This window comes from Oncorhynchus keta, unplaced genomic scaffold (assembly GCF_023373465.1).
Source record: "Oncorhynchus keta strain PuntledgeMale-10-30-2019 unplaced genomic scaffold, Oket_V2 Un_scaffold_3956_pilon_pilon, whole genome shotgun sequence".
Lineage (NCBI taxonomy): Eukaryota > Metazoa > Chordata > Actinopteri > Salmoniformes > Salmonidae > Oncorhynchus > Oncorhynchus keta.
The window spans coordinates 110,058-136,700 of NW_026290928.1; the positions used below are offsets into that span (position 1 = coordinate 110,058).

The 26,643-nt window shown below is 45.5% G+C and overlaps 1 protein-coding gene and 2 long non-coding RNA genes across 6 annotated transcripts in view; all 3 read right to left on the bottom strand.

Annotated features, from left to right (window-relative positions):
• Positions 1–8,379: 8,379 nt before the first annotated feature.
• Positions 8,380–26,643, bottom strand: part of LOC127928770 (secretagogin-like) — a 31,585-nt gene continuing 13,321 nt past the window's right edge. Inside the window, exons 7-12 of the mRNA XM_052516126.1 lie at positions 14,697–14,752; positions 13,229–13,274; positions 13,066–13,125; positions 12,589–12,657; positions 9,583–10,519; positions 8,380–9,547 (exon numbers count right to left, since the gene is read on the bottom strand). Of these exons, the coding sequence (XP_052372086.1) occupies positions 10,388–10,519; positions 12,589–12,657; positions 13,066–13,125; positions 13,229–13,274; positions 14,697–14,752 (363 nt within the window). The 3' untranslated portion in view covers positions 8,380–9,547; positions 9,583–10,387. The remainder of the gene's footprint in view (positions 9,548–9,582; positions 10,520–12,588; positions 12,658–13,065; positions 13,126–13,228; positions 13,275–14,696; positions 14,753–26,643) is intronic.
• LOC127928773 (uncharacterized) lies at positions 13,509–14,376 on the bottom strand. Its single transcript, XR_008132155.1, has 3 exons — positions 14,289–14,376; positions 13,881–13,931; positions 13,509–13,574 (listed from the first exon to the last, which is right to left on the bottom strand). It is a non-coding gene; the product is annotated as an uncharacterized LOC127928773 (long non-coding RNA).
• Positions 14,761–18,389, bottom strand: LOC127928772 (uncharacterized). 4 transcript variants are annotated; one of them, XR_008132151.1, is made up of 3 exons: positions 18,131–18,389; positions 15,285–15,352; positions 14,761–15,007 (listed from the first exon to the last, which is right to left on the bottom strand). It is a non-coding gene; the product is annotated as an uncharacterized LOC127928772 (long non-coding RNA). The 4 variants fall into 4 exon arrangements; XR_008132152.1 differs by lacking the exon at positions 15,285–15,352 and adding an exon at positions 15,390–15,457; XR_008132153.1 differs by lacking the exon at positions 15,285–15,352 and adding an exon at positions 15,711–15,778.

The following is a 26,643-nucleotide window of genomic DNA, read 5'->3' on the forward strand; positions in this document are numbered from 1 at the left end:
TCCCAAGGATTCCATTTAGAACATGTCTCATATTACATGAAACGTTCAGGCTACATACTGTGACTTTTCCATGTATATGGATTACACAGGTCAAACTAAACCAGTCGTCTACGAGACCGTCCACTCCAAAGGGCAGGCGATGTAGACCTATTCATGGAATCCAGAAGCAGTTAGCTTGTCCGTCTAGACTGAGACAGAGAGTAGGCTTGTCTGTCTAGACTGAGACAGAGAGTAGGCTTGTCTGTCTAGACTGAGACAGAGAGCAGGCTTATCCGTCTCGACTGAGACAGACAGCAGGCTTGTCTGTCTAGACTGAGACAGACAGCAGGCTTGTCCGTCTCGACTGAGACAGAGAGTAGGCTTGTCTGTCTAGACTGAGACAGAGAGCAGGCTTGTCTGTCTAGACTGAGACAGAGAGTAGGCCTGGTCCTCCTCTAGGGGGGTATCTGGTCCTCCTCTAGGGGGTAGCTGGTCCTCCTCTAGGGGGGTAGCTGGTCCTTCTCTAGGGGGGTATCTGGTCCTCTTCTAGGGGGTATCTGGTCCTCGTCTAGGGGGGTAGCTGGTCCTCCTCTAGGGGGTATATGGTCCTCCTCTAGGGGGTATATGGTCCTCCTCTAGGGGGGTAGCTGGTCCTTAAATAGGGAGGTAGCTGGTCCTCCTCTAGGGAGGTAGCTGGTCCTCCTCTCGAAGGTAGCTGGTCCTCCTCTAGGGAGGTAGCTGGTCCTCCTCTTGGGGGGTAGCTGGTCCTCCTCTAGGGGGTAGGGTAGCTGGTCCTCCTCTAGGGGGTAGCTGGTCCTCCTCTAGGGGGGTAGCTGGTCCTCCTCTAGGGAGGTAGCTGGTCCTCCTCTCGAAGGTAGCTGGTCCTCCTCTAGGGGGTAGCTGGTCCTCCTCTAGGGGGGTAGCTGGTCCTCCTCTAGGGGGTAGCTGGTCCTCCTCTAGGTGGTAGCTGGTCCTCCTCTAGGGGGGTAGCTGGTCCTCCTCTAGGGAGGTAGCTGGACCTCCTCTTGGCGGCTAGCTGGTCCTCCTCTAGGGGTAGCGTAGCTGGTCCTCCTCTAGGGAGGTAGCTGGTCCTCCTCTAGGGGGGTAGCTGGTCCTCCTCTAGGGGGTAGCTCGTCCTCCTCTAGTGGGTAGCTGGTCCTCCTCTAGGGGGTTGCTGGTCCTCCTCTATGGGGTAGCTGGTCCTCCTCTAGAAGGTAGCTGGTCCTCCTCTAGGGGGTAGCTGGTCCTCCTCTAGGGGGTAGCTGGTCCTCCTCTAGGGGGGTAGCTGGTCCTCCTCTAGGGGGGTAGCTGGTCCTCTTCTAGGGGGTAGCTGGTCCTCCTCTAGGGGGGTAGCTGGTCCTCCTCTAGGGGGTAGCTGGTCCTCTTCTAGGGGGTAGCTGGTCCTCCTCTAGTGGGTAGCTGGTCCTCCTCTAGGGGGTAGCTGGTCCTCCTCTAGGGGGGTAGCTGGTCCTCCTCTAGGGGGTAGCTGGTCCTCCTCTAGGTGGTAGCTGGTCCTCCTCTAGGGGGGTAGCTGGTCCTCCTCTAGGGAGGTAGCTGGACCTCCTCTTGGCGGCTAGCTGGTCCTCCTCTAGGGGTAGCGTAGCTGGTCCTCCTCTAGGGAGGTAGCTGGTCCTCCTCTAGGGGGGTAGCTGGTCCTCCTCTAGGGGGGTAGCTGGTCCTCCTCTATGGGGTAGCTGGTCCTCCTCTAGAAGGTAGCTGGTCCTCCTCTAGGGGGTAGCTGGTCCTCCTCTAGGGGGTAGCTGGTCCTCCTCTAGGGGGGTAGCTGGTCCTCTTCTAGGGGGGTAGCTGGTCCTCCTCTAGGGGGATAGCTGGTCCTCTTCTAGGGGGTAGCTGGTCCTCCTCTAGGGGGTAGCTGGTCCTCCTCTAGGGGGGTAGCTGGTCCTCTTCTAGGGGGGTAGCTGGTCCTCCTCTAGGGGGGTAGCTGGTCCTCTTCTAGGGGGTAGCTGGTCCTCCTCTAGGGGGTAGCTGGACCTCCTCTTGGCGGGTAGCTGGTCCTCCTCTAGGGGTAGCATAGCTGGTCCTCCTCTAGGGAGGTAGCTGGTCCTCCTCTAGGGGGGTAGCTGGTCCTCCTCTAGGGGGGTAGCTCGTCCTCCTCTAGTGGGTAGCTGGTCCTCCTCTAGGGGGTTGCTGGTCCTCCTCTATGGGGTAGCTGGTCCTCCTCTAGAAGGTAGCTGGTCCTCCTCTAGGGGGTAGCTGGTCCTCCTCTAGGGGGGTAGCTGGTCCTCTTCTAGGGGGGTAGCTGGTCCTCCTCTAGGGGGGTAGCTGGTCCTCTTCTAGGGGGTAGCTGGTCCTCCTCTAGGGGGTAGCTGGTCCTCTTCTAGGGGGGTAGCTGGTCCTCTTCTAGGGGGGTAGCTGGTCCTCCTCTAGGGGGGTAGCTGGTCCTCCTCTGGGGGGTAGCTGGTCCTCCTCTAGAAGGTAGCTGATCCTCCTCTAGGGAGGTTGCTGGACCTCCGCTTGGGGGGTAGCTGGTTCTCCTCTAGGGGGGGTAGCTGGTCCTCTTCTAGGGGGGTAGCTGGTCCTCCTCTAGGGGGTAGCTGGTCCCCCTCTAAGGGGTAGTTGGTCCTCTTCTAGGGGGTAGCTGATCCTCCTCTAGGGGGGTAGCTGGTCCTCCTCTAGGGGGGTAGCTGGTCCTCCTCTAGGGGGGTAGCTGGTCCTCCTCTAGGGAGGTAGCTGGTCCTCCTCTAGAAGGTAGCTGGTCCTCCTCTAGGGAGGTAGCTGGACCTCCTCTTGGGGGGTAGCTGGTCCTCCTCTAGGGGGGTAGCTGGTCCTCTTCTAGGGGGTAGCTGGTCCTCCTCTAGGGGGTAGCTGGTCCTCCTCTAGGGGGGTAGCTGGTCCTCTTCTAGGGGGTAGCTGGTCCTCCTCTAGAAGGTAGCTGGTCCTCCTCTCGCGAGGTAGCTCGACCTCCTCTAGGGGGTAGCTGGTCCTCCTCTAGGGGGTAGCTGGTCCTCCTCAAGGGGGTAGCTGGTCCTCTTCTAGGGGGGTAGCTGGTCCTCTTCTAACTATGTTGATATTTATCACACATTTTAGTTTCAGAACTCAGCTAAAAAAGTGTGAACTTTTTTTGTATTTCTGTTCAGTTCTATTTGTGGACCACAGGAAGGGTAGCTTCTGCATGTACAGCGGCTAATGTTGCTCCTCATCAACTAAACTAAACCATTCAAATCAAATCATAATGTATTGGTCACATACACATGGTTCGCAGATATTGCGAGTGTAGCGAAATGCTTGTGCTGCTACTTCCGACAGTGCAGTAATATCTAACAAGTAATCTGACAATTCCACAACAACTACCTAATACACACAAATCTAAGTAAAGGAATGGAATAAGAATATATACATATAAATATATGGATGAACAATGACAGAGCGGCATAGGCAAGATGCAATAGATGGTATAAAATACAGTATATACATATGAGATGAGTAGTGCAAGATATGTAAACATTATTAAAGTGGCATTATTAAAGTGACTAGTGATCCATTTATTAAAGTGGCCGATGAGTCTGTATGTAGGCAGCAGCCTCTCTGTGTTAGTGATGGCTGTATAACATTCTGAAGGCCTTGAGATTCTATATGCATTCTGAGAGTTTTGTCAGTAACATAAAGACAGCATCTGACACAATATTGAGTTTTTCTCCAACATCCAAATGAACTTCCTGTCAAGTGTTTTTTTTTTTCATTATTTTTTTAATCCAATTAGATCAGCGCATGGTTTTATCATCTGCTTACAGGAAATCCCCCAAGATGTATCGACGTCATATCAGACTCAGAGATCCTGTCACGAAACAGAAAATAAAGTGAATGTATCTGTTTTGTATCATAGCAGAAGAGAGAACATAGAACTCATTAAAAGCTCCGGTGTTCCTCTGACCAATGGGGAAGAGAGAACATAGAACTCATTAAAAGCTCCGGTGTTACTCTGACCAATGGAGAAGAGAGAACATAGAACTCATTAAAAGCTCCGGTGTTACTCTGACCAATGGAGAAGAGAGAACATAGAACTCATTAAAAGCTCCGGTGTTACTCTGACCAATGGAGAAGAGAGAACATAGAACTCATTAAAAGCTCCGGTGTTCCTCTGACCAATGGAGAAGAGAGAACATAGAACTCATTAAAAGCTCCGGTGTTCCTCTGACCAATGGAGAAGAGAGAACATAGAACTCATTAAAAGCTCCGGTGTTACTCTGACCAATGGAGAAGAGAGAAGATAGAACTCATTAAAAGCTCCGGTGTTCCTCTGACCAATGGAGAAGAGAGAACATAGAACTCATTAAAAGCTCCGGTGTTCCTCTGACCAATGGAGAAGAGAGAACATAGAACTCATTAAAAGCTCCGGTGTTCCTCTGACCAATGGAGAAGAGAGAACATAGAACTCATTAAAAGCTCCGGTGTTCCTCTGACCAATGGAGAAGAGAGAAGATAGAACTCATTAAAAGCTCCGGTGTTCCTCTGACCAATGGGGAAGAGAGAACATAGAACTCATTAAAAGCTCCGGTGTTCCTCTGACCAATGGAGAAGAGAGAACATAGAACTCATTAAAAGCTCCGGTGTTACTCTGACCAATGGAGAAGAGAGAAGATAGAACTCATTAAAAGCTCCGGTGTTACTCTGACCAATGGAGAAGAGAGAACATAGAACTCATTAAAAGCTCCGGTGTTACTCTGACCAATGGAGAAGAGAGAACATAGAACTCATTAAAAGCTCCGGTGTTACTCTGACCAATGGAGAAGAGAGAACATAGAACTCATTAAAAGCTCCGGTGTTACTCTGACCAATGGAGAAGAGAGAAGATAGAACTCATTAAAAGCTCTGGTGTTCCTCTGACCAATGGAGAAGAGAGAACATAGAACTCATTAAAAGCTCCGGTGTTCCTCTGACCAATGGAGAAGAGAGAACATAGAACTCATTAAAAGCTCCGGTGTTCCTCTGACCAATGGAGAAGAGAGAACATAGAACTCATTAAAAGCTCCGGTGTTCCTCTGACCAATGGAGAAGAGAGAACATAGAACTCATTAAAAGCTCCGGTGTTCCTCTGGCCAATGGAGAAGAGAGAACATAGAACTCATTAAAAGCTCCGGTGTTCCTCTGACCAATGGAGAAGAGAGAAGATAGAACTCATTAAAAGCTCCGGTGTTCCTCTGACCAATGGAGAAGAGAGAACATAGAACTCATTAAAAGCTCCGGTGTTCCTCTGACCAATGGAGAAGAGAGAAGATAGAACTCATTAAAAGCTCCGGTGTTCCTCTGACCAATGGGGAAGAGAGAACATAGAACTCATTAAAAGCTCCGGTGTTCCTCTGACCAATGGAGAAGAGAGAAGATAGAACTCATTAAAAGCTCCGGTGTTCCTCTGACCAATGGGGAAGAGAGAACATAGAACCATTAAAAGCTGTGTTCCTCTGACCAATGGAGAAGAGAGAACATAGAACTCATTAAAAGCTCCGGTGTTCCTCTGACCAATGGAGCAAAGAGAACATAGAACTCATTAAAAGCTCCGGTGTTACTCTGACCAATGGAGAAAGAGAAGATACAAACTCATTAAAAGCTCCGGTGTTACTCTGACCAATGGGGAAGAGAGAACATAGAACTCATTAAAAGCTCCGGTGTTCCTCTGACCAATGGAGAAGAGAGAAGATAGAACTCATTAAAAGCTCCGGTGTTACTCTGACCAATGGAGAAGAGAGAACATAGAACTCATTAAAAGAGCATCATGCCAAAATTCTAATCTCTCTTCTCTGAATGCAGACCAAACATCCGTTTCCTTTCTGTATACAGGCGATGTAGGGCAACACACCAGATGTTGATGACTAAACCATGTTTGTTCTGTCAGGTGGACGCTGATTGAGATATTCCACCCACCCAACCACTCCTGAATGAATGAATGGGTTTCTATGGTGACCTAAACTCTCAACTGGAGCACAAGCTGCGTTCACTTCATTACACCTACGTCCCAAATGGAACCCTGTTCCCTATATAGTGCACTACTTTTGACCAAAGACCTACGAGCCACTTCCCTATACAACATTTACACAAGGACTCTCTCATCTATCCAGTGATGGATCTGAATACAGCTGGAATATTTTCAAGGAGTTCTTTTTTAGATAACCAGTTTGTTTACCTCAATCAAACCATTACTGTAGTATACTTCCCTCTCTAACCCAGGAAACAGACCATACAAACCATTACTGTAGTATACTTCCCTCTCTAACCCAGCAAACAGACCATACAAACCATTACTGTAGTATACTTCCCTCTCTAACCCAGCAAACAGACCATACAAACCATTACTGTAGTATACTTCCCTCTCTAACCCAGCAAACAGACCATACAAACCATTACTGTAGTATACTTCCCTCTCTAACCCAGCAAACAGATCATACAAACCATTACTGTAGTATACTTCCCTCTCTAACCCAGCAAACAGACCATACAAACCATTACTGTAGTATACTTCCCTCTCTAACCCAGCAAACAGACCATACAAACCATTACTGTAGTATACTTCCCTCTCTAACCCAGCAAACAGACCATACAAACCATTACTGTAGTATACTTCCCTCTCTAACCCAGCAAACAGACCATACAAACCATTACTGTAGTATACTTCCCTCTCTAACCCAGGAAACAGACCATACAAACCATTACTGTAGTATACTTCCCTCTCTAACCCAGCAAACAGACCATACAAACCATTACTGTAGTATACTTCCCTCTCTAACCCAGCAAACAGACCATACAAACCATTACTGTAGTATACTTCCCTCTCTAACCCAGCAAACAGACCATACAAACCATTACTGTAGTATACTTCCCTCTCTAACCCAGCAAACAGACCATACAAACCATTACTGTAGTATACTTCCCTCTCTAACCCAGCAAACAGACCATACAAACCATTACTGTAGTATACTTCCCTCTCTAACCCAGCAAACAGACCATACAAACCATTACTGTAGTATACTTCCCTCTCTAACCCAGCAAACAGACCATACAAACCATTACTGTAGTATACTTCCCTCTCTAACCCAGCAAACAGACCATACAAACCATTACTGTAGTATACTTCCCTCTCTAACCCAGCAAACAGACCATACAAACCATTACTGTAGTATACTTCCCTCTCTAACCCAGCAAACAGACCATACAAACCATTACTGTAGTATACTTCCCTCTCTAACCCAGCAAACAGACCATACAAACCATTACTGTAGTATACTTCCTCTCTAACCCAGCAAACAGACCATACAAACCATTACTGTAGTATACTTCCCTCTCTAACCCAGCAAACAGACCATACAAACCATTACTGTAGTATACTTCCCTCTCTAACCCAGCAAACAGACCATACAAACCATTACTGTAGTATACTTCCCTCTCTAACCCAGCAAACAGACCATACAAACCATTACTGTAGTATACTTCCCTCTCTAACCCAGCAAACAGACCATACAAACCATTACTGTAGTATACTTCCCTCTCTAACCCAGCAAACAGACCATACAAACCATTACTGTAGTATACTTCCCTCTCTAACCCAGCAAACAGACCATACAAACCATTACTGTAGTATACTTCCCTCTCTAACCCAGCAAACAGACCATACAAACCATTACTGTAGTATACTTCCCTCTCTAACCCAGCAAACAGACCATACAAACCATTACTGTAGTATACTTCCCTCTCTAACCCAGCAAACAGACCATACAAACCATTACTGTAGTATACTTCCCTCTCTAACCCAGCAAACAGACCATACAAACCATTACTGTAGTATACTTCCCTCTCTAACCCAGCAAACAGACCATACAAACCATTACTGTAGTATACTTCCCTCTCTAACCCAGCAAACAGACCATACAAACCATTACTGTAGTATACTTCCCTCTCTAACCCAGCAAACAGACCATACAAACCATTACTGTAGTATACTTCCCTCTCTAACCCAGCAAACAGACCATACAAACCATTACTGTAGTATACTTCCCTCTCTAACCCAGCAAACAGACCATACAAACCATTACTGTAGTATACTTCCCTCTCTAACCCAGCAAACAGACCATACAAACCATTACTGTAGTATACTTCCCTCTCTAACCCAGCAAACAGACCATACAAACCATTACTGTAGTATACTTCCCTCTCTAACCCAGCAAACAGACCATACAAACCATTACTGTAGTATACTTCCCTCTCTAACCCAGCAAACAGACCATACAAACCATTACTGTAGTATACTTCCCTCTCTAACCCAGCAAACAGACCATACAAACCATTACTGTAGTATACTTCCCTCTCTAACCCAGCAAACAGACCAGACACATAGGCAATATTGTACACATAAATGTTAAATGTATCTGGAAAATAGTACACAACACCAAGTGCCACTATTCTTGATTTAATTATCATTGTTAAACATCATCACATAATATTAAAAACAGCAACTCACCTAATGTACAATACAGTACTACACTTACATGCAAATTGCCCAATAGCCAGCTATGCCCAGGCCAACAAAACACAACCAGAAAAATATAAGCATCATTCACAACACAGTCTTGAACATTGAGCCTTCTCCTGCTTTTTCAAATAGATACACTTTAATTTACCAGTAGGCTACCTGTATTATTCTGTATTAATTTACCAGTAGGCTACCTGTATTATTCTGTATTAATTTACCAGTAGGCTAGCTGTATTATTCTGTATTAATTTACCAGTAGGCTAGCTGTATTAATTTACCAGTAGGCTACCTGTATTATTCTGTATTAATTTACCAGTAGGCTAGCTGTATTATTCTGTATTCATTTACCAGTAAGCTACCTGTATTATTCTGTATTAATTTACCAGTAGGCTAGCTGTATTATTCTGTATTAATTTACCAGTAGGCTAGCTGTATTAATTTACCAGTAGGCTACCTGTATTATTCTGTATTAATTTACCAGTAGGCTAGCTGTATTATTCTGTATTCATTTACCAGTAAGCTACCTGTATTATTCTGTATTAATTTACCAGTAGGCTACCTGTATTATTCTGTATTAATTTACCAGTAGGCTAGCTGTATTATTCTGTATTAATTTACCAGTAGGCTAGCTGTATTAATTTACCAGTAGGCTACCTGTATTATTCTGTATTAATTTACCAGTAGGCTAGCTGTGTTATTCTGTATTAATTTACCAGTAAGCTACCTGTATTATTCTGTATTAATTTACCAGTAGGCTAGCTGTATTATTCTGTATTAATTTACCAGTAGGCTAGCTGTATTATTCTGTAATAATTTACCAGTAGGCTACCTGTATTATTCTGTATTTATTTACCAGTAGGCTAGCTGTATTCATTTACCAGTAGGCTACCTGTATTATTCTGTATTAATTTACCAGTAGGCTACCTGTATTATTCTGTATTCATTTACCAGTAGGCTACCTGTGTTATTCTGTAATAATTTACCAGTAGGCTACCTGTATTATTCTGTATTTATTTACCAGTAGGCTAGCTGTATTAATTTACCAGTAGGCTACCTGTATTATTCTGTATTAATTTACCAGTAGGCTACCTGTATTAATCTGTATTAATTTACCAGTAGGCTACCTGTATTATTCTGTATTAATTTACCAGTAAGCTACCTGTATTATTCTGTATTAATTTACCAGTAGGCTACCTGTATTATTCTGTATTAATTTACCAGTAGGCTACCTGTATTATTCTGTATTAATTTACCAGTAGGCTACCTGTATTATTCTGTATTAATTTACCAGTAGGCTACCTGTATTATTCTGTATTAATTTACCAGTAGGCTACCTGTATTATTCTGTATTAATTTACCAGTAGGCTACCTGTATTATTCTGTATTAATTTACCAGTAGGCTACCTGTATTATTCTGTATTAATTTACCAGTAGGCTACCTGTATTATTCTGTATTAATTTACCAGTAGGCTACCTGTATTATTCTGTATTAATTTACCAGTAGGCTACCTGTATTATTCTGTATTAATTTACCAGTAAGCTACCTGTATTATTCTGTATTAATTTACCAGTAGGCTACCTGTATTATTCTGTATTAATTTACCAGTAGCCTACCTGTATTATTCTGTATTAATTTACCAGTAGGCTACCTGTATTATTCTGTATTAATTTACCAGTAGGCTACCTGTATTATTCTGTATTAATTTACCAGTAGGCTACCTGTATTATTCTGTATTATCTTGAATCTATCACAAGAAAAGACAATTGATATCATTCAGAACCGTGCTTGTTCTACAACATGCTAAAACAATGGCAGCTGTTGTCTTCTTTGTTTTTGAAGAGTGGATGGACATAAAGTTCTGGGTGTTCTGGATGCATCACAGTGAAGGGAAGGATCAGTAGTTAGAGGTCTTCTCTGCACGGGGAAGACTAGGCCTTATTGGGCTTCATTCCCAGGCACAGCGCTAGCTCATTCCTCTGGATCATTCCATCTTTGTTGACGTCACAGTGTCCCAGCAGCACAGCCCTCAGTTTGTCCAGCTCTGGACCAGTGATGCTGGGCTGGATGGAAGATCAACAGGTAAAATGCATTAGTAGTGAAACTATGTTTAGATGTATTTTATATTGTACAAAAATTGCTCTACCGGGACAATAAAGATCTATTGAATGTGTGGCTAAAGTTATCGTGTTCTGTTCAATGAGGTCAAGAGGTGAAGGTCAAGGAGCATTCCATCTGTTGTTGATGGATACAGAGGACACTGGACACAATAGATGTCCTTTAGGACAGAGGACACTGGACACAATATATGTCCTTTAGGACAGAGGACAGAGTACGCAATAGATGTCCTTAGGGCCAGCCAGGACAGAGGACACTGGACACAATAGATGTCCTTAGGGCCAGCCAGGACAGAGAACACTGGACACAATAGATGTCCTTAGGGCCAGCCAGGACAGAGAACACTGGACACAATAGATGTCCTTAGGGCCAGCCAGGACAGAGGACACTGGACACAATAGATGTCCTTAGGGCCAGCCAGGACAGAGAACACTGGACACAATAGATGTCCTTATGGCCAACCAGGACAGAGAACACTGGACACAATAGATGTCCTTAGGGCCAGCCAGGACAGAGAACACTGGACACAATAGATGTCCTTATGGCCAACCAGGACAGAGGACACTGGACACAATAGATGTCCTTAGGGCCAGACAGGACAGAGAACACTGGACACAGTAGATGTCCTTATGGCCAACCAGGACAGAGTACACTGGACACAATAGATGTCCTTAGGGCCAGCCAGGACAGAGGACACTGGACACAATAGATGTCCTTAGGGCCAGCCAGGACAGAGAACACTGGACACAATAGATGTCCTTAGGGCCAGACAGGACAGAGAACACTGGACACAGTAGATGTCCTTATGGCCAACCAGGACAGAGTACACTGGACACAATATATGTCCTTATGGCCAACCAGGACAGAGTACACTGGACACAATAGATGTCCTTATGGCCAACCAGGACAGAGTACACTGGACACAATAAATGTCCTTATGGCCAACCAGGACAGAGTACACTGGACACAATAGATGTCCTTATGGCCAACCAGGACAGAGGACACTGGACACAATAGATGTCCTTATGGCCAACCAGGACAGAGGACACTGGACACAGTAGATGTCCTTATGGCCAACCAGGACAGAGTACACTGGACACAATATATGTCCTTATGGCCAACCAGGACAGAGTACACTGGACACAATAGATGTCCTTATGGCCAACCAGGACAGAGTACACTGGACACAATAAATGTCCTTATGGCCAACCAGGACAGAGTACACTGGACACAATAGATGTCCTTATGGCCAACCAGGACAGAGGACACTGGACACAATAGATGTCCTTATGGCCAACCAGGACAGAGGACACTGGACACAGTAGATGTCCTTATGGCCAACCAGGACAGAGTACACTGGACACAATAGATGTCCTTATGGCCAGACAGGACAGAGTACACAATAGATGTCCTTATGGCCAGCCAGGACAGAGGACACTGGACACAATAGATGTCCTTATGGCCAACCAGGACAGAGAACACTGGACACAATAGATGTCCTTATGGCCAACCAGGACAGAGTACACTGGACACAATATATGTCCTTATGGCCAACCAGGACAGAGAACACTGGACACAATAGATGTCCTTATGACTCATAAAGATATACAACACTACAGGATAAAACAATAGACACTTTATTCTACCTTTCCCAACACAATATTGTCCCACGTTATGACCTTTACAAAGACATGACCTTTACAAAGACATATAGTCGATTATAATAGGAGCATGTATTGTCCCATGTTATGACCTTTACAAAGACATGACCTTTACAAAGACATATAGTCGATTATAATAGGAGCATGTATTGTCCCATGTTATGACCTTTACAAAGACATGACCTTTACAAAGACATATAGTCGATTATAATAGGAGCATGTATTGTCCCATGTTATGACCTTTACATACACATGACCTTTACTAAGACATATAGTCGATTATAATAGTTTGTGTTAACATGTTTGTGGCACATTCATAAAGATATTGTCAGATATTCTTCCCCACAACTTACCCTGACCAGTTCCATCATGTCTTTTACAAAGCCATCCACCTCTGGTCCTTCCAAAGCTCCGGTGTTACTCTGGCCAATGGAGAAGAGAGAACATAGAACTCATTAAAAGCTCCGGTGTTACTCTGACCAATGGGGAAGAGAGAACATAGAACTCATTAAAAGCTCCGGTGTTCCTCTGACCAATGGAGAAGAGAGAACATAGAACTCATTAAAAGCTCCGGTGTTACTCTGACCAATGGGGAAGAGAGAACATAGAACTCATTAAAAGCTCCGGTGTTCCTCTGACCAATGGGGAAGAGAGAACATAGAACTCATTAAAAGAGCATCATGCCAAAATTCTAATCTCTCTTCTCTGAATGCAGACCAAACATCCTTGTTTTGCAACTCGTATTTAATTTACAGACCAGATAGAGGAAGCAGTTACCCTACAAATCAAATCTAACATCCCAACCCCGAGGGTACTCTGTCTGTACTCACAACATCATAGTGGTTGAATATTTTGTCAAAGTCTCTCTTCCTGTCTTCTTGACTGGAGGCCTGTAAACAGAGTCAATTTATGGTTAGTTTCATTTTCCATATTCCTGGGAAGATTTAGCAGAGTAATGTAATGAACATTAGGAGAAACACCAACTGAACTCACATCCATTTTGAACTGAAGCATGAAATTCTCTTCTAGAGCCAGGATCCTAAAGGAAAACAGAAAACAGACAACAGCTTGATCAAGCAAAACAACACAGTCAGAAAAGGTATCGGTACTACAATATACAGTCAATCAGAAGTACCTGGCCAAACGGTTCACTATTCAGAATTGTAATAGAGTCAATCAGAAGTACCTGACCAAACGGTTCACTATTCAGAATTGTAATAGAGTCAATCAGAAGTACCTGACCAAATGGTTCACTATTCAGAATTGTAATAGAGTCAATCAGAAGTACCTGACCAAACGGTTCACTATTCAGAATTGTAATAGAGTCAATCAGAAGTACCTGGCCAAACGGTTCACAATTCAGAATTCTAATAGAGTCAATCAGAAGTACCTGGCCAAACGGTTCACTATTCAGAATTCTAATAGAGTCAATCAGAAGTACCTGGCCAAACGGTTCACTATTCAGAATTCTAATAGAGTCAATCAGAAGTACCTGGCCAAACGGTTCACTATTCAGAATTCTAATAGAGTCAATCAGAAGTACCTGACCAAACGGTTCACTATTCAGAATTGTAATAGAGTCAATCAGAAGTACCTGACCAAACGGTTCACTATTCAGAATTCTAATAGAGTCAATCAGAAGTACCTGACCAAACGGTTCACTATTCAGAATTCTAATAGAGTCAATCAGAAGTACCTGGCCAAACGGTTCACTATTCAGAATTCTAATAGAGTCAATCAGAAGTACCTGACCAAACGGTTCACTATTCAGAATTGTAATAGAGTCAATCAGAAGTACCTGACCAAACGGTTCACTATTCAGAATTGTAATAGAGTCAATCAGAAGTACCTGACCAAACGGTTCACTATTCAGAATTGTAATAGAGTCAATCAGAAGTACCTGACCAAACGGTTCACTATTCAGAATTGTAATAGAGTCAATCAGAAGTACCTGACCAAACGGTTCACTATTCAGAAGTGTAATAGAGTCAATTAGAAGTACCTGACCAAACGGTTCAGTATTCAGAATTGTAATAGAGTCAATTAGAAGTACCTGACCAAACGGTTCACTATTCAGAATTGTAATAGAGTCAATCAGAAGTACCTGACCAAACGGTTCACTATTCAGAATTGTAATAGAGTCAATTAGAAGTACCTGACCAAACGGTTCAGTATTCAGAATTGTAATAGAGTCAATCAGAAGTACCTGACCAAACGGTTCACTATTCAGAATTGTAATAGAGTCAATCAGAAGTACCTGACCAAACGGTTCACTATTCAGAATTGTAATAGAGTCAATTAGAAGTACCTGACCAAACGGTTCAGTATTCAGAATTGTAATAGAGTCAATCAGAAGTACCTGACCAAACGGTTCAGTATTCAGAATTGTAATAGAGTCAATCAGAAGTACCTGACCAAACGGTTCACTATTCAGAATTGTAATAGAGTCAATCAGAAGTACCTGGACAAATCGTTCAGATCCAAGCGACCGTCCTTATTTTTGTCAAAAATCTTCATCTGTTAGAAAAAAAGGAATTGAGGCATTATAAAACATGTGCCATTTTAGACCAACGGAGATATTAAATATATTTAGCGATTACTGGTTTCCCTGCTTAAAAAAGACAACTAAACATGTTTGTCAATGGTTCAGATCTGAGCACAAATAAACACATGTTGACACATGTTAGCGTTTTTCATTATGAGTCTTGTTCTGGGGGCAGCAGAGTGGTCACTAGCTGGCAGAGACACAACGTGATTAAACCCAACCCTAACCTTAACCACACTGCTAAGCCGAATGCCTAACCCTAACCTTAACCACACTGCTAAGCCTAATGCCTAACCTTAACCACACTGCTAAGCCTAATGCCTAACCCTAACTGTGACCACACTGCTAAGCCTAATCCTAACCTTAACCACACTGCTAAGCCTAATGCCTAACCCTAACCTTAACCACACTGCTAAGCCGAATGCCTAACCTTAACCACACTGCTAAGCCTAATGTCTAACCCTAACTGTGACCACACTGCTAAGCCTAATGCCTAACCCTAACCTTAACCACACTGCTAAGCCTAATGCCTAACCCTAACCTTAACCACACTGCTAAGCCTAATGCCTAACCTTAACCACACTGCTAAGCCTAATGCCTAACCCTAACCTTAACCACACTGCTAAGCCTAATGCCTAACCCTAACCTTAACCACACTGCTAAGCCTAATGCCTAACCTTAACCACACTGCTAAGCCTAATGCCTAACCCTAACCTTAACCACACTGCTAAGCCTAATGCCTAACCCTAACCTTACCCACACTGCTAAGCCTAATGCCTAACCCTAACCTTAACCACACTGCTAAGCCTAATGCCTAACCTTAACCACACTGCTAAGCCTAATGCCTAACCCTAACCTTAACCACACTGCTAAGCCTAATGCCTAACCCTAACCTTAACCACACTGCTAAGCCTAATGCCTAACCCTAACCTTAACCACACTGCTAAGCCTAATGCCTAACCCTAACCTTAACCACACTGCTAAGCCTAATGCCTAACCTTAACCACACTGCTAAGCCTAATGCCTAACCCTAACCTTAACCACACTGCTAAGCCTAATGCCTAACCCTAACCTTAACCACACTGCTAAGCCTAATGCCTAACCCTAACCTTAACCACACTGCTAAGCCTAATGCCTAACCCTAACCACACTGCTAAGCCTAATGCCTAACCCTAACCTTACCCACACTGCTAAGCCTAATGCCTAACCTTAACCACACTGCTAAGCCTAATGCCTAACCCTAACCTTAACCACACTGCTAAGCCTAATGCCTAACCCTAACCTTAACCACACTGCTAAGCCTAATGCCTAACCTTAACCACACTGCTAAGCCTAATGCCTAACCCTAACCTTAACCACACTGCCAAGCCTAATGCCTAACCCTAACCTTAACCACACTGCTAAGCCTAATGCCTAACCCTAACCTTAACCACACTGCTAAGCCGAATGCCTAACCCTAACCACACTGCTAAGCCGAATGCCTAACCCGAACCTTACCCACACTGCTAAGCCTAATGCCTAATCCTAACCTTAACCACACTGCTAAGCCTAATGCCTAACCCTAACCACACTGCTAAGCCTAATGCCTAATCCTAACCCTAACCACACTGCTAAGCCTAATGCCTAACCCTAACCTTACCCACACTGCTAAGCCTAATGCCTAACCTTAACCACACTGCTAAGCCTAATGCCTAACCTTAACCTTAACCACACTGCTAAGCCTAATGCCTAACCCTAACCTTACCCACACTGCTAAGCCTAATGCCTAACCCTAACCACACTGCTAAGCCTAATGCCTAACCCTAACCTTAACCACACTGCTAAGCCTAATGCCTAACCCTAACCTTAACCACACTGCTAAGCCTAATGGCTAACCTTAACCACACTGCTAAGCCTAATGCCTAACCCTAACCTTACCCACACTGCTAAGCCTAATGGCTAACCCTAACCTTAACCACACTGCTAAGCCTAATGCCTAACCCTAACCTTACCCACACTGCTAAGCCTAATGCCTAACCCTAACCTTAACCACACTGCTAAGCCTAATGCCTAACCTTAACCACACTGCTAAGCCTAATGCCTAACCCTAACCTTAACCACACTGCTAAGCCTAATGCCTAACCCTAACCTTACCCACACTGCTAAGCCTAATGCCTAACCCTAACCTTACCCACACTGCTAAGCCTAATGCCTAACCTTAACCACACTGCTAAGCCTAATGCCTAACCCTAACTGTGACCACACTGCTAAGCCTAATGCCTAACCCTAACCACACTGCTAAGCCTAATCCTAACCCTAACCTTAACCACACTGCTAAGCCTAATGCCTACTGCCTAACCTTAACCACACTGCTAAGCCTAATGCCTAACCCTAACCACACTGCTAAGCCTAATGTCTAACCCTAACTGTGACCACACTGCTAAGCCTAATGCCTAACCCTAACCACACTGCTAAGCCTAATGCCTAACCTTAACCACACTGCTAAGCCGAATGCCTAACCTTAACCACACTGCTAAGCCTAATGCCTAACCCTAACCTTAACCACACTGCTAAGCCTAATGCCTAACCTTAACCACACTGCTAAGCCTAATGCCTAACCCTAACCTTAACCCTAACCTTAACCACACTGCTAAGCCTAATGCCTAACCTTAACCACACTGCTAAGCCTAATGGCTAACCTTAACCACACTGCTAAGCCTAATGCCTAACCCTAACCTTAACCCTAACCTTAACCACACTGCTAAGCCTAATGCCTAACCTTAACCACACTGCTAAGCCTAATGGCTAACCTTAACCACACTGCTAAGCCTAATGCCTAACCCTAACCTTAACCCTAACCTTAACCACACTGCTAAGCCTAATGCCTAACCCTAACCCTAACCCTAACCTTAACCCTAACCTTAACCACACTGCTAAGCCTAATGCCTAACCTTAACCACACTGCTAAGCCTAATGCGTAACCCTAACCTTAACCACACTGCTGAGCCTAATGCCTAACCCTAACCTTAACCACACTGCTAAGCCTAATGCCTAACCCTAACCACACTGCTAAGCCTAATGCCTAACCCTAACCTTAACCACACTGCTAAGCCTAATGCCTAACCTTAACCACACTGCTAAGCCTAATGCCTAACCCTAACCTTAACCACACTGCTAAGCCTAATGCCTAACCCTAACCTTAACCACACTGCTAAGCCTAATGCCTAACCCTAACCTTAACCACACTGCTAAGCCTAATGGCTAACCTTAACCACACTGCTAAGCCTAATGCCTAACCCTAACCTTACCCACACTGCTAAGCCTAATGCCCAACCTTAACCACACTGCTAAGCCTAATGCCTAACCCTAACCTTAACCACACTGCTAAGCCTAATGCCTAACCCTAACTGTGACCACACTGCTAAGCCTAATCCTAACCTTAACCACACTGCTAAGCCTAATGCCTAACCCTAACCGTAACCACACTGCTAAGCCTAATGCCTAACCCTAACCTTAACCACACTGCTAAGCCGAATGCCTAACCCTAACCTTAACCACACTGCTAAGCCGAATGCCTAACCCTAACCACACTGCTAAGCCGAATGCCTAACCCGAACCTTACCCACACTGCTAAGCCTAATGCCTAACCTTAACCACACTGCTAAGCCTAATGCCTAACCCTAACCACACTGCTAAGCCTAATGCCTAACCCTAACCTTAACCACACTGCTAAGCCTAATGCCTAACCCTAACCTTAACCACACTGCTAAGCCTAATGCCTAACCTTAACCACACTGCTAAGCCTAATGCCTAACCTTAACCTTAACCACACTGCTAAGCCTAATGCCTAACCCTAACCTTACCCACACTGCTAAGCCTAATGCCTAACCTTAACCACAATGCTAAGCCTAATGCCTAACCCTAACCTTAACCACACTGCTAAGCCTAATGCCTAACCCTAACCTTAACCACACTGCTAAGCCTAATGGCTAACCTTAACCACACTGCTAAGCCTAATGCCTAACCCTAACCGTAACCACACTGCTAAGCCTAATGCCTAACCCTAACCTTAACCACACTGCTAAGCCTAATGCCTAACCCTAACCTTAACCACACTGCTAAGCCTAATGCCTAACCCTAACCTTAACCACACTGCTAAGCCTAATACCTAACCTTAACCACACTGCTAAGCCTAATGCCTAACCCTAACCTTAACCACACTGCTAAGCCTAATGCCTAACCCTAACCTTAACCACACTGCTAAGCCTAATGCCTAACCCTAACCTTAACCACACTGCTAAGCCTAATGGCTAACCTTAACCACACTGCTAAGCCTAATGCCTAACCCTAACCGTAACCACACTGCTAAGCCTAATGCCTAACCCTAACCTTAACCACACTGCTAAGCCTAATGCCTAACCCTAACCTTAACCACACTGCTAAGCCTAATGCCTAACCTTAACCACACTGCTAAGCCGAATGCCTAACCTTAACCACACTGCTAAGCCTAATGTCTAACCCTAACTGTGACCACACTGCTAAGCCTAATGCCTAACCCTAACCTTAACCACACTGCTAAGCCTAATGCCTAACCTTAACCACACTGCTAAGCCGAATGCCTAACCTTAACCACACTGCTAAGCCTAATGCCTAACCCTAACCTTAACCACACTGCTAAGCCTAATGCCTAACCTTAACCACACTGCTAAGCCTAATGCCTAACCCTAACCTTAACCCTAACCTTAACCACACTGCTAAGCCTAATGCCTAACCTTAACCACACTGCTAAGCCTAATGGCTAACCTTAACCACACTGCTAAGCCTAATGCCTAACCCTAACCTTAACCCTAACCTTAACCACACTGCTAAGCCTAATGCCTAACCTAACCACACTGCTAAGCCTAATGGCTAACCTTAACCACACTGCTAAGCCTAATGCCTAACCCTAACCTTAACCCTAACCTTAACCACACTGCTAAGCCTAATGCCTAACCCTAACCCTAACCTTAACCCTAACCTTAACCACACTGCTAAGCCTAATGCCTAACCTTAACCACACTGCTAAGCCTAATGCGTAACCCTAACCTTAACCACACTGCTGAGCCTAATGCCTAACCCTAACCTTAACCACACTGCTAAGCCGAATGCCTAACCCTAACCACACTGCTAAGCCTAATGCCTAACCCTAACCTTAACCACACTGCTAAGCCGAATGCCTAACCCTAACCACACTGCTAAGCCTAATGCCTAACCCTAACCTTAACCACACTGCTAAGCCTAATGCCTAACCCTAACCTTAACCACACTGCTAAGCCTAATGCCTAACCCTAACCGTAACCACACTGCTAAGCCTAATGCCTAACCCTAACCACACTGCTAAGCCTAATGCCTAACCCTAACCACACTGCTAAGCCTAATCCTAACCTTAACCACACTGCTAAGCCTAATGCCTAACCCTAACCTTAACCACACTGCTAAGCCTAATGGCTAACCTTAACCACACTGCTAAGCCTAATGCCTAACCCTAACCTTAACCACACTGCTAAGCCTAATGCCTAACCCTAACCTTAACCACACTGCTAAGCCTAATTGCCTAACCCTAACCCTAACCACACTGCTAAGCCTAATGCCTAACCTTAACCACACTGCTAAGCCTAATGCCTAACCCTAACCTTAACCACACTGCTAAGCCTAATGCCTAACCCTAACCTTAACCACACTGCTAAGCCTAATGCCTAACCCTAACCTTAACCACACTGCTAAGCCTAATGGCTAACCTTAACCACACTGCTAAGCCTAATGCCTAACCCTAACCGTAACCACACTGCTAAGCCTAATGCCTAACCCTAACCTTAACCACACTGCTAAGCCTAATGCCTAACCCTAACCTTAACCACACTGCTAAGCCTAATGCCTAACCTTAACCACACTGCTAAGCCGAATGCCTAACCTTAACCACACTGCTAAGCCTAATGTCTAACCCTAACTGTGACCACACTGCTAAGCCTAATGCCTAACCCTAACCTTAACCACACTGCTAAGCCTAATGCCTAACCTTAACCACACTGCTAAGCCGAATGCCTAACCTTAACCACACTGCTAAGCCTAATGCCTAACCCTAACCTTAACCACACTGCTAAGCCTAATGCCTAACCTTAACCACACTGCTAAGCCTAATGCCTAACCCTAACCTTAACCCTAACCTTAACCACACTGCTAAGCCTAATGCCTAACCTAACCACACTGCTAAGCCTAATGGCTAACCTTAACCACACTGCTAAGCCTAATGCCTAACCCTAACCTTAACCCTAACCTTAACCACACTGCTAAGCCTAATGCCTAACCTTAACCACACTGCTAAGCCTAATGGCTAACCTTAACCACACTGCTAAGCCTAATGCCTAACCCTAACCTTAACCCTAACCTTAACCACACTGCTAAGCCTAATGCCTAACCCTAACCCTAACCTTAACCCTAACCTTAACCACACTGCTAAGCCTAATGCCTAACCTTAACCACACTGCTAAGCCTAATGCGTAACCCTAACCTTAACCACACTGCTGAGCCTAATGCCTAACCCTAACCTTAACCACACTGCTAAGCCTAATGCCTAACCCTAACCACACTGCTAAGCCTAATGCCTAACCCTAACCTTAACCACACTGCTAAGCCTAATGCCTAACCTTAACCACACTGCTAAGCCTAATGCCTAACCCTAACCCTAACCACACTGCTAAGCCTAATGCCTAACCACACTAAGCCTAATGCCTAACCCTAACCTTAACCACACTGCTAAGCCTAATGCCTAACCCTAACCTTAACCACACTGCTAAGCCTAATGCCTAACCCTAACCTTAACCACACTGCTAAGCCTAATGCCTAACCCTAACCTTAACCACACTGCTAAGCCTAATGCCTAACCCTAACCACACTGCTAAGCCTAATGCCTAACCCTAACCTTAACCACACTGCTAAGCCTAATGCCTAACCCTAACCTTAACCACACTGCTAAGCCTAATGCCTAACCCTAACCACACTGCTAAGCCTAATCCCTAACCTTAACCACACTGCTAAGCCTAATGCCTAACCCTAACCACACTGCTAAGCCTAATGCCTAACCCTAACCTTAACCACACTGCTAAGCCTAATGCCTAACCCTAACCTTAACCACACTGCTAAGCCTAATGCCTAATCCTTACCTTAACCACACTGCTAAGCCTAATGCCTAACCCTAACCTTACCCACACTGCTAAGCCTAATGCCTAACCCTAACCTTAACCACACTGCTAAGCCTAATGCCTAACCCTAACCACACTGCTAAGCCTAATGCCTAATCCTAACCCTAACCACACTGCTAAGCCTAATGCCTAACCCTAACCTTACCCACACTGCTAAGCCTAATGCCTAACCTTAACCACACTGCTAAGCCTAATGCCTAACCCTAACCTTAACCACACTGCTAAGCCTAATGCCTAACCCTAACCTTAACCACACTGCTAAGCCTAATGCCTAACCCTAACCTTAACCACACTGCTAAGCCTAATGCCTAACCTTAACCACACTGCTAAGCCGAATGCCTAACCTTAACCACACTGCTAAGCCTAATGTCTAACCCTAACTGTGACCACACTGCTAAGCCTAATGCCTAACCCTAACCTTAACCACACTGCTAAGCCTAATGCCTAATGCCTAACCTTAACCACACTGCTAAGCCTAATGCCTAACCCTAACCTTAACCACACTGCTAAGAATGCCTAACCTTAACCACACTGCTAAGCCTAATGCCTAATGCCTAACCCTAACCTTAACCACACTGCTAAGCCTAATGCCTAACCTTAACCACACTGCTAAGCCTAATGCTAACCTACACTGCCCTAACCTTAACCCTAACCTTAACCACACTGCTAAGCCTAATGCCTAACCTTAACCACACTGCTAAGCCTAATGGCTAACCTTAACCACACTGCTAAGCCTAATGCCTAACCCTAACCTTAACCCTAACCTTAACCACACTGCTAAGCCTAATGCCTAACCCCTTAACTAACCTTACCACACTGCTAAGCCTAATGCCTAACCTTAACCACACTGCTAAGCCTAATGCTAACCCTAACCTTAACCACACTGCTAAGCCTAATGCCTAACCCTTAACCACACTAACCCTAACCTTAACCACACTGCTAAGCCTAATGCCTAACCCTAACCTAACCTAACCTTAACCACACTGCTAAGCCTAATGCCTAACCTTAACCACACTGCTAAGCCCTAACCCTAACCTTAACCACACTGCTAAGCCTAATGCCTAACCCTAACCTTAATGCCCTAACCTAACCCTAACCACCACTGCTAAGCCTAATGCCTAACCCTAACCTTAAACACTGCTAACCTAATGCCTAACCTTAACCACACTGCTAAGCCTAATGCCTAACCCTAACCTTAACCACACTGCTAAGCCTAATGCCTAACCCTAACCTTAACCACACTGCTAAGCCTAATGCCTAACCTAACCCTAATGCCCCTAACCACCTAAGCCTAATGCCCTAACCACACTGCTAAGCCTAATGCCTAACCCTAACCTTAACCACACTGCTAAGCCTAATGCCTAACCCTAACCTTAACCACACTGCTAATGCCTAACCTAACCTTAACCACACTGCTAAGCCTAATGCCTAACCCTAACCTTAACCACACTGCTAAGCCTAATGCCTAACCCTAACCTTAACCACACTGCTAAGCCTAATGCCTAACCTAACCTTAACCACACTGCTAAGCCTAATGCCTAACCCTAACCTTAACCACACTGCTAAGCCTAATGCCTAACCCTAACCTTAACCACACTGCTAAGCCTAATGCCTAACCCTAACCACACTGCCTAAGCCTAATGCCTAATGCCTAACCCTAACCTTAACCACACTGCTAAGCCTAATGCCTAACCTTAACCACACTGCTAAGCCTAATGCCTAACCCTAACCTTAACCACACTGCTAAGCCTAATGCCTAACCCTAACCTTAACCACACTGCTAACCTAATGCCTAACCCTAACCACCACACTGCTAAGCCTAATGCCTAACCCTAACCTTACCCACACTGCTAAGCCTAATGCCTAACCCTAACCTTAACCACACTGCTAAGCCTAATGCCTAACCCTAACCTTACCCACACTGCTAAGCCTAATGCCTAACCCTAACCTTACCCACACTGCTAAGCCTAATGCCTAACCCTAACCTAACCACATGCCTAACCCTAACCTTACCCACACTGCTAAGCCTAATGCCTAATCCTAACCTTACCCACACTGCTAAGCCTAATGCCTAATCCTAACCTTAGCCACACTGCTAAGCCTAATGCCTAATCCTAACCTTACCCACACTGCTAAGCCTAATGCCTAATCCTAACCTTACCCACACTGCTAAGCCTAATGCCTAATCCTAACCTTACCCACACTGCTAAGCCAAATGCCTAATGCCTAACCTTACCCACACTGCTAAGCCTAATGCCTAATGCCTAACCTTACCCACACTGCTAAGCCTAATGTCTAACCCTAACCACACTGCTAAGCCTAATGCCTAACCCTAACCCTAACCTTAACCACACTGCTAAGCCTAATGCCTAACCCTAACCTTAACCACAATGCTAAGCCTAATGCCTAATCCTAACCTTACCCACACTGCTAAGCCTAATGCCTAACCCTAACCACACTGCTAAGCCTAATGCCTAATCCTAACCTTAACCACACTGCTAAGCCTAATGCCTAACCCTAACCACACTGCTAAGCCTAATGCCTAATCCTAACCTTAACCACACTGCTAAGCCTAATGCCTAACCCTAACCACACTGCTAAGCCTAATGCCTAACCTTAACCACACTGCTAAGCCTAATGCCTAACCTTAACCTTACCCACATTTTTGTTTTCATACATTTTACAATATAGGCAATTTTGACTTTGCAGCTGGCCTATCTAAGCGGAAATCTCTCAGCTCTGCCTCCAAGACAAGCCTCATGACAATAGAGGTCAACCTGCCATTTTGACAGCCTCTCTCTTTGAAAATAAATATGATACACAGGTTAGAAGTACTCTAACGAGAACGGGGTGATGCCAGACCAGGCCAGGATGAGAGACGGAATGGGATGATGCCAGACCAGGCCAGGATGAGAGACATAATGGGGTGATACTAGACCAGGCCAGGATGAGAGACAGAACAGGATGATGCCAGACCAGGCCAGGATGAGAGACATAATGGGGTGATACTAGACCAGGCCAGGATGAGAGACATAATGGGGTGATACCAGACCAGGCCAGGATGAGAGACATAATGGGGTGATACTAGACCAGGCCAGGGTGAGAGACAGAACAGGATGATGCCAGACCAGGCCAGGATGAGAGACAGAATGGGGTGATACCAGACCAGGCCAAGGTGAGAGACAGAACAGGATGATGCCAGACCAGGCCAGGATGAGAGACATAATGGGGTGATACTAGACCAGGCCAGGATGAGAGACATAATGGGGTGATACTAGACCAGGCCAGGATGAGAGACATAATGGGGTGATACCAGACCAGACCAGGGTGAGAGACAGAATGGGGTGATACCAGACCAGGCCAAGGTGAGAGACAGAACAGGATGATGCCAGACCAGGGTGAGAGACAGAATGGGGTGATACCAGACCAGGCCAAGGTGAGAGACAGAACAGGGTGATGCCAGACCAGGCCAGGGTGAGAGACAGACAGGGTGATTCCAGACCAGGCCAGGGTGAGAGACAGACAGGGTGATTCCAGACCAGGCCAGGGTGAGAGACAGACAGGGCAGGGTGAGAGACAGACAGGGTGATGCCAGACCAGGCCAGGGTGAGAGACAGAACAGGGTGATGCCAGACCAGGCCAGGGTGAGAGACAGACAGGGTGATTCCAGACCAGGCCAGGGTGAGAGACAGACAGGGCAGGGTGAGAGACAGACAGGGTGATACCAGACCAGGCCAGGGTGAGAGACAGACAGGGTGATGCCAGACCAGGCCAGGGTGAGAGACAGACAGGCCAGGGTAGGAGACAGACAGGGCAGGGTAGGAGACAGACAGGGCAGGGTGAGAGACAGACAGGGCAGGGTGGGAGACAGACAGGGTGATGCCAGACCAGGGCAGGGTAGGAGACAGACAGGGCAGGGTGAGAGACAGGGCAGGGTGAGAGACAGACAGAGTGAATCGGTAGGAGAGGTGTGACAGTCTCCCGCCAGACACTGGTAATCTAATATCTCAGTCTGTTAGATGAGATGATTAATACAGCTGGACAGAGGCATCTGCTGCTGGCTGCCACAACACAGCCCTGTCACAGTCCCAAATGACTCCCTATTGCCTATATAGTGTACTACTTTTGACCAGGACCCATAAGGAATATGAAGACATTTTCTCCTCAGGGAAGTCCATTTAAAGTTAGAGCAGAAGTCAGAACGTTTTCAGAGAAGGGAACAAGCCTCAGGGTATAGATAAGACTGGAAAAACCAGTCGGTGACAGTATATTGCGATGACCCTTTGACAGGAGTCTGGGAACAAGCCACATCGGTGCGGCAGGTAGCCTAGTGGTTAGAGTGTAGGGACGGCAGGTAGCCTAGTGGTTAGAGTGTAGGGACGGCAGGTAGCCTAGTGGTTAGAGTGTAGGGACGGCAGGTAGCCTAGTGGTTAGAGTGTAGGGACGGCAGGTAGCCTAGTGGTTAGAGTGTAGGGACGGCAGGTAGCCTAGTGGTTAGAGTGTAGGGACGGCAGGTAGCCTAGTGGTTAGAGTGGAGGGACGGCAGGTAGCCTAGTGGTTAGAGTGTAGGGACGGCAGGTAGCCTAGTGGTTAGAGTGTAGGGACGGCAGGTAGCCTAGTGGTTAGAGTGTAGGGACGGCAGGTAG